The sequence below is a fragment of the Furipterus horrens genome, unplaced genomic scaffold (genome assembly GCF_987537825.1).
Source record: "Furipterus horrens unplaced genomic scaffold, mFurHor1.1.pri manual_scaffold_2, whole genome shotgun sequence".
Lineage (NCBI taxonomy): Eukaryota > Metazoa > Chordata > Mammalia > Chiroptera > Furipteridae > Furipterus > Furipterus horrens.
The window spans coordinates 91,021,239-91,033,292 of NW_028327172.1; the positions used below are offsets into that span (position 1 = coordinate 91,021,239).

At 43.5% G+C, this 12,054-nt stretch overlaps 1 protein-coding gene across 1 annotated transcript in view; it reads left to right on the forward strand.

Moving 5' to 3' along the window:
- The first annotated feature begins 3,441 nt into the window (after positions 1-3,441).
- The window catches only part of OAF (out at first homolog), a 58,078-nt gene continuing 49,465 nt past the window's right edge, over positions 3,442-12,054 (forward strand). The window contains exon 1 of the mRNA XM_090266120.1: positions 3,442-3,748. Coding sequence (XP_090122246.1) covers positions 3,485-3,748 — 264 coding nt within the window. The 5' untranslated portion in view covers positions 3,442-3,484. The remainder of the gene's footprint in view (positions 3,749-12,054) is intronic.

Genomic DNA, 12,054 nt, shown 5'->3' on the forward strand with positions numbered 1-12,054 from the left:
CTTAAATAGGTATGTTGATTTCTGCGGTTTTCTTTTATCACATCACGTTTTTTCTCGACAGCTTATCTTAATGTGACCACTCTAGGCTTGATCAGGCCTGGGTTGAGGGAAGCACTAGTGCTCTCCTATTGGCTGAGAGCAAACCTCCCTCAAGTGGGGAGGGGTGGGGGACAACCTTAGAGACCAGCGACAGGTTCATACTTGTCTAGGCTATTCAGTTACATGAAACTGTGTGGTGAGAGGTTGTGTGCTGCTCTATATAGTGAATTGTATTCCGAAGTCTAGTCCAAGTGCTTGTCTATATACAAGGAGTTAGCAGAATTAATTGTTTTTATTTATATACGTACTTATTTCCTTCAGTTCATGTCTGCCTCTGCTATTTCTTGTTGTAAATGCCTAAAGAACGCTGATTCATTTTGTTATATCTGTGGCAGTTTCACCGTTTCCAGTCAAAGGACATTTGTTAGGCAAGCCTATTTTGCATATTTTGAAGTAAAACTTGGTGATCAAGATAAGTCTTGGGTCCCTCACAAGGTGTGCAAGCAGTGTGTCAAGAGTTTACGGATGTGGATGAAGGGAACATGTGATAAATTGCCATTTGGTATACCTATGGTTTGGCAAGAGCCCAGAGATCATTCAAGTGACTGTTACTTTTATATAGCGAAAATGTCAGGATATAACATGAAAAATAAATGCAAAGTAGAGTATTCTAGGATACCATCAGTTGTATGTCCAGTGCCTCATTCGGCTGAAATCCCAGTGCCAGTTTTCATTGAACTACCCTCTTTCAAAAAATAAGAGTATGGTGAAGAACTAAGTGACAGCAATGATGAAAATTTTGAAATTGAAGATGACTCAGTTCATAAGGGATTTGATCAGCATGAGTTGAATGATTTGGCATGAGATTTGGGACTATCCAAAAAGGCTCCAGAACTCCTAGTATCAAGACTGCACAAGAAAACCTTGCTTGAAAAAGGAGAGAAGGTATCCTTTCGATCAAGAAGAAGTGCATTTCTGCCATACTTTCGAAATGACAGCAGCTTTGTGTTGCCATAACATATACGGTTTAATGGAGGAATTAGGAATTCCAATCTATAATGCAACTGAATGGCGACTGTTCAACAATAGCTCAAAGCGGAGCTTGAAGTGTGTCCCTCTCCACAATGGCAATTTATTTGGTGCAGTCCCAACTGGCCATTCAGTTTGTTTTCATGAAAAATATGAAGATATAAAGAGAGTCTTTGATCTTTTGCAATATCACAAACACAATTGGATCATCTGTGTTGACCTTAAAATGGTCTGCTTCTTTCTTGATCAGCAACATGGATACACCAAGTATCCCTGTTTTCTGTGTATGTGGTACAGCAGAGATCGTGAGAAGCATTGGGTGGAGTCAAATTGGCCTCCAAGATCTGACCTCAAACCTGGTGATCCAAACATTCTACATGAGCCACTTTTTGACAGAAAGAACATTATAATTCCACCTCTGCACATAAAACTGAGTCTCATGAAGCAATGTGTTAAAGCTTTGCCAACTGAAGGAGACCGTTTCAAGTATCGCATTTTGGCATTTCCAAGCCTATTGTATGAAAAGAGGAAAATGCGTTAATACGTATGTTTGGTAGCAGAACTTTACTACTTGTACACAGTTTGACTTACAGTAACAATATATAGCCTTTATATGAATAAAATAACTCTAAATAGTCTATTCAGGTAATTTTTTCTTTATTTTTCTTTGTATATACATTTTGTATGATTTTGGGGACAAAGGGAGGATATCCTGTACCTTAAAAAGCTGACGTGATAGAGAAAAAATGGCTCATTTTTGGATTCAGAAGCCAGAAGTTAGTCAAAAACAAGTGTCATATCTAACTCAATGAAAATTGTGTTCTCCAGTGTAATCCCTTGAATCCCTTTCAGACCTAAACTTAGGCAGCAAAGTGTAGCAGGAAGAGCCCTGAGTTAGTATCAAGAGGTGGGTTTTGGCCTGACTCTGATCCTGCAATTCAATGAAGCCTGGTTCTGTTATTGGTGCCCTCACAGTACCTGCATGCTTGGGTACCTGTCATCATCTTTGGTATTGATAAGAACCTGTGCTGGGGAAGATCTAGATGGGAAGGAGGCTGCAGAGCAGAGGAGAGTATTCACTTATCTGGAATCAAGATCTCAGGAAAAAAATAGGAAGACCTAGAATAAACAAATGATAAATGGACATCAGGGAACAATAGGTTCCAAGCATCCCCTTGGAGCGTTCTCTTGCATAGGATTAGCAAGACACCATAGATCTCAGCAACTTCCACTATACACAGGTGATGCTTAGGCCCAAATAATTTTTTTTAATTGCTAGCTAGTCAGAGGAAGCAGGAATGTAGATCCCCCTGCTTTCACCAAGTTTACTGTTGGGGTGCATTTTCTTGGGGCTTGTGGAGAACCCTTGATGGCCAAGCGCCAGTGTCCTGAGTCACTGTATATTCTCCACAATGGCCTGGAGCCTATCATTTACCTGGATCTGTTCAGACTATTACAGAGAACAGGGAGAGAGAATGGGGAGTCCGGAGAGGTGGGCAAGACTGAGGAAAGGCCCTCAATAGCAGAAGAAAGGGAGGCTGGAATGAAAAAGAGAGCCACACGGGGGGGGGGGGGGGGTCACAAAATGTGAGTGCTTTGAGGGCTGCATCCAGAGAGGTACCCTGACTTACCAAGATTTCACACCTGAGGGGTGTCAAAAGGGGAAGCAACCTCAGCTCCCCCTTCCAGACGACAGTAGTCAAAAGACTGAGTACGAGGTGAGGTCTGATTTTGCAGAAGCATTTAAAAAATTCGCTTTGTCAGAGAAACTAAAAGACCAAACAAAACCCCTAAAACACCAAGTCCCATTATTTCATCCACGTGGCACAAGAACAAGCAAAAAAAGGGGAGGGCGGGGTAAGAGTCACCCGTCCCGCCGCTGCCGAGAGGAAGGGATTTACGCGGAGAACCAACCCCGAACACCATCGCTGACTGGACGCAGCAGGGAGGGAGAGAGGTTGAGAAAGTCCCTTTCCCACAAAGCTGCCGTGCAGCGGTTCCCTGTCCCCTTTCTCCTCGGGCCGCTGGAGGATTGCGGGGAGCTAGCGCTAGCCCTTTAAGGGCCGAAAGGTGCGCTGTCTCTTTAAGGCAGGTCGGACCGAAGTGGTTTCTGTTTTCTGAAGGAAGTGACGGGGCGGGGGCAGGGGGTACTGAATGAAAAGTGCAGAACGGAGCCTCTGCACGGCGGAGTAGGGAGCCGGGAGCCCCGGAGGGCCGTCTGCCTCCGCGCGGCCGGAGGTAGCCGCGTGGCACAGCCTACGTGCGTACGCGCTACGTTGCGAGCGACCCGCAGCCGAGCCTCGAAGGAGCAGCTCCCGGGCGCCCCAAACTTCGAGCAAAGTTTGCAGCGCCTCTCCCTGTCCGCACGCCGCACGCCGCACGCCGGGGCCGCAGAGGGCGGCGGTGCCCCGTAGGGATGCGCCTCTCAGGCTGCTTCGGACTCCCTGCGACGTCGCGCGCGCTGCCGATGCTGTTGCTGCTTCTGGTCCCGCTGCCGGGGGCGCCGCGAGGCGTGGGCGCGGGGCCGGGCACGCTGGCGGAGCTGCGGGTCCGCGTGCGGCTGCCCGACGGCCAGGTGACAGAGGAGACCCTGCAGGCGGACAGCGACAGCGACAGCATCAGCCTGGAGCTGCGCAAGCCAGACGGCACCCTCGTCTCCTTCATTGCTGACTTCAAGAAGGTGAGGCGCCCTCCTCTCCGGGCTGGGACCTCGGAGTCCGAGTGTCCCGGGCCCCCAGCGCACTCAGGCCTGCAGACCTGAGAGTGGGCAAGGAGAAGGGCGCGACTCACCCAGCTTTACGCGGGGCTCTTCTCTGCATCGCTTCGCCCCTGTCCCCATTGTGCAGACCCGGCCCCATCCTTCGCCCCGGGAACTACTCTGCTGCTCTCGTCAAGTTCCCGCTGCAGCCTCTCAGCTCTCTGCTCGGGGCGTCCGAGCCCTGTCTCTCCCCCGGGCCAGCCTTCCCCCACTTCCTCTTCGAGCTCTCCCGGGGCCTCAGGTGCAGACCCTCTTTCAAAAGTCGTTGTTAATGATGTAGACTTCCTCCTGGAGTAAGTTCTGTATACTCTTTCCCGGTGGGTAAAAAAACAACAGGGCCAGGAATCCAAGATCCGGGTTCTTGCTTTTCCTTCTCTGGGTTTTTTTTCCACTTCTGTGCAGGACAATGCAGTGAGGCCAGGCCTTGCAGCCCTGACATCTTGGAGTCTGTGACCCACCGCTCCTGCTTCACTTTCCTAGGCAAGAGGGAGGGTGGTGCTGGGCACAGTTGATGGTCCCTGGTCCCTCCCAAGCCCAGGGGAATCTCCTTCTCCTCTTTGGTCTGGAAAGCTGGGAAGCTTGCAGCAGGACGACCTAGGGAGAAGCCCCAGATGAAGTCCACATGCTCCGAGAGAGATACCACCCCTTAGCAATGCCTGGAAGGATAGCTGGCCAGCCCTCACGTTTGGGCCCTGATTGTGGAAGGAGAGCAGAGACCAGCCTCTACTCAGTGTGTGCATGTTGTGCTGGACCTGGCCCCCATGGTTAGCAGGCATGGAGAGTGAAGATGCTGGGAGTTTCTCAGCAAATGGGCCTGCAAGAGTGCTGAGTGAAGGGTCTCCTAGACCCACTCCCAGCTCCTCTCCTGATAAAAAGAGGCCCTGTTGTGTCTGGAGAGTGGACAAGTGAGACCAATTAGATAGCTAATCAATTGGGTAAGACCAGGGCCGTGGGACCGTTGACTGAGCTACCTCTTTCTCCTCCCTCTTAGAGTCTGGGAGCTTGAGAAGAGAGGGGGCAGAGTTTGGGAGACAGCTAGGGACCCAGCAAAATTGCCGTAGATAGCATGGGGGACAGAGATCCAGTGAACAATGGAGACTTGACTGCTCACCTGTGCCAGGACTACTCAATTGTTGTTGACATGGGACATAGGTGGACCATGAGACGTGGGGGAAGAGTGAGTGATCACAGTTGGGAAGACTTTCTGGCCATTTCTTACTCAGCAGGCCCCAGGTAAGTTCTCAATTCCAGTATGGCCAGATAAGTTTGTGTGCAGGGAGAGGGAAGCTGATGTGGCCAGTACACCTCCTTCCCCATTTGAACTCAGGGTCAGTTTTGTCAAGTGTGTTCTTTTCAAAGAAAATTGAATAGTGGCTAGATCCCTCAGGAAGTAGAGATCTAATCTTCCCCTCCTACCTTTGCCCTTGAGAGTGAGCCTCAGACCAGGCTAAGCCTCCCATCTTCCTGCCCACTGCCCATTGCTCTGTGAGTTGGAACCCAGGAAAGAGACTCCCCCATCCCTGGGACTTATCTAACAGCTAAGGCTATGGGTAGGACATTAGTGAAAGAGTCAATAGGTAGGGTTAAACTTTTATAGCATCTCAGTGGAGCATGAAATATGTTATGGCTCTTTCCTGCAGGCAAGAAAAGGGGAGAGCTCAGGTGGAAGTGCAGTGGAGGACTGAGGATTGGGGCTAAGGGTATAGTGGCAGGGCTGACTGCCCAGTTAGAGACTCTATGTTTCTGAATGCAAGAGTGCCATTTTAATTCCGACAGTGGTTCAAGTTCAAACCTCCACCCAGATTTCTGAAGTCCTTTTAAGGTTAGCCTCTGAACCCAGAAGCTGGTGTTTCATACCTGTCCCTGGCATCTCCAGTTTCATCAGAAAGGGCAGAAATTGGGAGTGGAAGGCTCAAAACGGAACCATCTCTCCAAGGTCCCCTCCAGCTCCTGGTTTCTCAGTTAACATGAGGCAGGGTGGAGTTGGGGAGTGCAAGGTGGCATGTATAGTAAATAGCCTTCACTCCCACCCCAATCCAGATCCTTCTCTTGTTGCTTGCTCAGTTCTCAAGCCTCATGCCTAGCTAAAAGTAAGGATTTTTCTTGTAGGAAAAAAGGCCCAGACCTGGTGTTTCTATTGTTTCAGGTACAAAATCCATTTGTGGTGGTTTGGGGAAATTCTCTAGTCTGCTTGGGAATAGTGACAGTTGCCCTTTATCACTTCTAGGAGATAGTCCAAACTGAAATGAGACAGACCTGATTTAACACTAGGCACACCACTTCATTTCTGCAAGCCTTCATTTGTTCATATGCAAAATGGGGGTAATAATGGTACAGACCTTGAGGGTTATTGTGAGAACTAAATAGGAATGTATGCGAAGTACTATGTATTAGCTATTGTGCTAAGTGCTCAAGGAATAGAAGTCATTAACTTTCATAATTGTGGCTCACATAGCATCACCTCATGGACCCTCCCTGCGAAGTTTGGGCTCAAAGATATTGAATGGTGTATCCAAAGTCACATAGCAAGACAGCACTGAGCCTAGAGGAGACTTGAGTCCCTCACAGTAACCTTTTCTTAAATGTCATGTATTAGAGTTCTCCAGAGAAACAGAAACAGTAGAAACACATAGAGAAACACACACACACACACACACACACACATAGATATATAGAAAGATTTTTTTCAATATCATGGGATTTTATTTTTTTTAATTTGTATTGAATTTAATGGGGTAAAAATAGTTAATATATTGTATTGTGTTCACCACCCAAAGTCAAGTATTCTTCTGTCACTGTTTATACCCCCTGTACCCTCTTCTACCTCCCTCCACCTCCCTTTCATTCTGGTAATCACCATACTGTTGTCTGTGCCTATGAGGGTTTTTTTAGTTTGTTTTGTTTTTGTTTAATCCTTTCTCCTTTTTCACCTGCAACCTTCCTTGCCTCTGACAGCTGTTAGTCTGTTCTCAATCTATGAGTCTGTTTCTATTTTGTTTGTTAGTTTATTTTGCCCATTAGCTTCCACATATGAGTGAAGTTGTATAGTATCGTCTTTCTCTGACTGGCTTATTTCACTTGGCATAATGCTCTCCAGGTCCATCCATGCTGTCACAAAGGGTAAGATTTCCTTCTTTTTCTATGGCTGAGTAGTATTCCATGGTGTAAAAGTACCACAGCTTTTGTATCTACTCATGTTACTGATGATGGGCACTTGGGCTGCTTCTAAATCTTGGCTATCATAAATAATGCTGCAATGAACATTGGAGTGCATATATTCTTTGAATAAGTGTTTCAGATTTCTTTGGATATATTCCAGGATGTGGAATCACTGGGTCATAAAGCAATTCCATTTTTAATTTTTTGGGGTATCTCCATACTGCTTTCCACACTGGCTGCACCTATCTGCATTCCCACCAACAGTGCAAAACTGTTCCCCTTTCTCCACATCCTCGCCCACACTTGTTGTTTGTTGATATATTTATGATAGCCATTCTGACAGGTGTGAAGTGATATCTCACTGTGGTTTTACTTTGCATTTCTCTGATTAGTGATATTGAGCATTTTTTCATTTGTCTGTTGGCCATCTGTATGTTCTGTTTGGAGTTGTGTCTATTCTAGTCCTTTCCTCATTTTTAAATTGAATTGCTTGGGGGTATTTTGGTGTTGAGTTGTATAAGTTCTTTATAAACTGTGGATATTAACTCCCTATCAGATGTGTCATTGGTATATATGTTCACTCATTCAGTGGGTTGTCTTTTCATTTTGTTAATGGTTTCCTTTGCTGTACAGAAACTTTTTAGTTTGATGTAGTCTCATGTTTATATTTTCTTCTGTTTCCCTTGCCCAATAAGATATATCAGAAAAAAATATTGCTACAAGAAATATTCTAGATTTAATGCCTATCTTTTCTTCTAGAATTTTTATGGTTTTGAGTCTTACATTTAAGTCTATAATCCATTTTGAGTTTATTCTTGTGTATGATGTAAGAAAGTGGCCTAATTTCAGGGTTTTTTTGCACTTATCTGTCTAATTTTCCCAATACTATTTATCTTTAGCCCATTGTATGTTTTTGCCTTCTTTGTCACATATCAATTGACCATAAAGGCATGGGTTTATTGCTGGGCTCTCTATTCTGTTTCATTGATTTGTATGTCTTTTTATGTCAATATCCTACTGTTTTGATTCCTCCAACTTTGTTTTTCTGTCTCAAGATTTCTGTGGCTATTTGGCATCTTTTGTGGTTCCATATAAATTTTTGCAATATATGTTCTAGTTCTGTGAAATACACCATTGGTATCCTTTTTAAAAAAAATCCTCACCCAAGGATATGTTTTTATTGATTTTAGAATGAGAGGAAGGGAGAGAGAGAGAGAGAGAGAGAAACATTGATTGGTTGCCTCCTGTACATGCCCCGGCTAAGGATCAAATGCAACCTTGGTATGTGCCCTGACTGGGAATCAAACATTTTAGTGTGTGGGGATGTCATTCCAAACAACTGAACCACCTAGCCAAGGCTATATACACCATTTGTATCTTGATAGGAATTATGTTGAATCTATAGATTGCTTTGGATAGTATGAACATTTTAATGATGTTAATTCTTCCTATCCATGAACATGGTATATGCTTCCACTTAATTTTTACCTTCTTTGATTTCTTCCTTCAGTGTCATATCATTTTTCAAGTACAGGTTTTTTTACATCCTTGGTTAAATTTATTCCTAACTATTTTGTCCTTTTTGATGCATTGTGAAAGGGATAGGGATTGTTTTCTTTGTTTCCCTTTCTGATAGTTTATTATTGGTGTATAAAAATGCGACTAGATTTTTTTTTCCTGCTACTCTACTGAATTCATGTATCACTTCTAGTAGATTTTGGTGGATTTTTTAGGGCTCTCTACATACTGTATCATGTCATTTGCAACTAATTACTACTTTACTTCTTCTTTTCCAATTTGGATGCCTTTTATTTCTTCTTCTCATTTGATTGCTGTGGCTAGAACTTCTAGTACCATTGTGAATAAGAATGGTGAAAGCAGATATCCCCGTCTTGTTACTGATCTTAAGGAAACATTTTTAGTTTTTGCCTGTTGAGTAGGATGCTGGCTGTGGGTTTGTCATATATGGCCTTTATTATGTCGATGCATGTTCCCTCTATTTCCAATTGCTGAGAGTTTTTATCATAAATGGGTGCTGGGTTTTATCAAATGCTTTTTATACATCTTTTGATATGATCATGTCGTTGTAATCTTTCATTTCATTTATGTGGTGTATCATGTTTATTCATTTGCGTATACTGTACCAACCTTGCATCCCCAAAATATTGATAAATCCCACTTGGTCGTGGTATATGATCTCTTTAGTTTATTGCTGAATCTGGTTTGCTAATATTTTGTTGAGGATTTTAGGATCTGTGTTCATCGGAGATTGTATTGGTCTATAATATTCTTTCTTTGTAGAGTTGTTATCTGGTTTTGGAATTAGGATAATGCAGGCCTCATAATATGAGCTTGAGAGTCTTTCCTCATCTTGAATTTTTTTAGAATAGTTTGAGAAGGATAGGTGTTAGTTCTTGGAATGTTTGATGAAATTCACTGATGAAGCCTCTGGTACAGGACTTTTTTGTTTGCTGGGAATTTTTTATTATTGCTTTAATTTCATTAGCTGTGCCCTGGCTGGTGTGGCTCAGTCAGTTGGGCATCATACCACAAAGAAAAGGTTGCCAGTTCTGCCTAAAGGAGACATGCTTGGGCTCTGGTTGTTACCAAAAAGCCCTGAGGAACTAGGATTGACTTTCAAAGGTAATAAAAGCCCTCGAAAAAAAAGGCCTGGTACCTTGGTTGGTTGTGCGGTCCATGGCAATCTTTCCAGAGAAGGAATGAAGGTTGCTTTCCTGAAAGATGGCTAGAAGGGACCTTAAGGCACAATGGAAAACCAGAAGGACTTGAAAAGACAGGTGTCTACAGGCAAGGCTGTATGGCAGGTATGTGGCTCAGCTTTCGTGCCCTGAAGGGCAGACTGAAGGTCACCCTAAATGTTCCTTGCGTAAGTTCCAGCAGAGCAGAACTAAAGGTCATAAGTGATCATTTGCTGCTCTTGTTGTGTTTATGCAAACAAACAGCATAAATTAAAACTGGACTTAATGCAGTCCCTTTAATGACAAGGAGGGTAATCTTAGGGAGAAAAATCGTTATTCAAGGAAAATCACAATGATCAGTGGCAGACTATAAAGTAGCGCAGCTAACTATCTTTAAAGTTTCTTTTCAATTAAAGTTTGTTTTCATTTGCAAGTTAAACTAGGTCTGTGACATCACCAAAGATGCTTAATTTACAGGCAAGTAGAATGTCAAATGCCTTGCAACTGGATGTCTTTCCAATAAGACAGTCTTACAGATTTAGAGACTGGTTTGTGGGTTATGTTGCATAAATTAACATGTGTTTTCTGTTTTCAAAGGACATAAGCCTATGATCTCATTATCTGAGTGATAGTCTGTATGTATAGGCCTCACTTAATCCTTTCTGCATCGCTGCCTCCTGAGACTCAATGGTTTGGCTGAACTAAGTGGCTGGGTTGGTGAAAAATGGGGTGGTCTGTGGGCTTCACTTTAAAACGGGTTTTTCTTTTCTATTCTAATGGCTTAGACAGAAAGGGCCCAGAGGTCTGAGGTGGGGGAAACCTAAAACATTCCCCTCAGCCCAAACTAAGTATAGTGGGCAAAAGGGTTTTGGACAAGTGTGATGTGCTTTGCTCACCTTCCTCCAAAGAAGCCCCTTTTTTCCCTAATGTGGGATGTTGAAGAAGTAATCTCTGCCTTTTTTTTATCTAGTGGTTATGGATTGAATGATGCCTTTTAACCCTGTTGCGAAATCTGTTGCCCCCAGAATACAACAAGGATGCCAGCCTGTTAAATCAAACATGCCGTTGTCCGGGGACAGCCAACTGACCTGGAGTCTGCACAGTTCTTCCCCATGTGGGAAGACCACCCTCCTCTCCACATCTCCACTCTTATTAGGGATTTCTGGACCCAAGGGTAGGTAGGACGAGAACCATGTCCAGCTTGAAGCAGCTAGAGGAGCTTGAGACCTTCGCCCATTGTCCTTTATAAGATTATAAAGGGTCTTAAGCCTGAGAGGGAGGGATTGTTGTTTTTTATTGTTATAAAAAATTAATTATTTTTAAAAAATATAGGAAAGAGTGAAGCCAGAGAACTTGTATGCACTACCCATGGGCATGGATTGGGGGTGGTGGGATTGCTGTGGGAGGGGGGTGCTGGGAAGAGGGGAGCAAAGGGGAAAAAATTGGAACTATTGTAACAATATATTCAATAAAATATACTTAAAAAAAAAAAAGAAAAGGTTGACAGTTCAATTCCTGGTCGGGGCAATGCCTCTGTTCTAGGTTTGGTCCCTAGTCAGAGTGTATGCAAGAGGAAGCTGATCAGTGTTTTTCTCATACATTAGTGTTTCTCTCTTTCTCTTTCTCCCTCTCTCTAGAATCAATAAAATAAAAATTTTTTTAAATTTCTAATTCCTCTTGATTCAGTTTTGGAAGATTTTGTGTTTCTAGAAATTTATCCACTGCATCCACATTGTCCAGTTTTTGGCATATAGTTCATATTTTTTTTTACAATCCCTTGTATTTCTGTAGAGATGGTAGTTACTTCTGTTTAATTTCTGATTTTATTTATTTGGGCCCTCTCTCTCTTTGTTTTAAAGTATATTTGATTGATTATGTTGTTACAGGAGTCCCAATTTTTTCCCCTTTGCTCCCCTCCACCCAGTACTCCCTTCCCTCCAGCAATCCTTCCCCCCCTTAGTTCATGTCCGTGGGTCGTGCATATAAGTTCTTTGGTTTCACCCTTTCCTATGATTATTCTTAACTTCCCCTGTCTATTTTCTAGTATGGTTCTTAATCCCTGCACCATTTTCCCATTCCTCTCCCTCCTGCTCCCAGCTCATAACCCTCCAAATGATCCCCATACCTATGATTCTGTTCCTATTCTGGTTTGCTAAGTTGATTTTGTTTTTATTTTTTAGATTCAGTTGTTGATAGTTGTGAGTTTGTTGCCATTTTAATATTCATAGTTTTTATCTTTTCTTAAATAAATCCCTTTAACATTTCATATAATTATGGCTTGGTGATGATGAACTCCTTTAGTGTGACCTTGTTTGGGAAGCACTTTATCTGTCCTTTCATTCTAAATGATAGCTTTGCTGGATAGAGTAA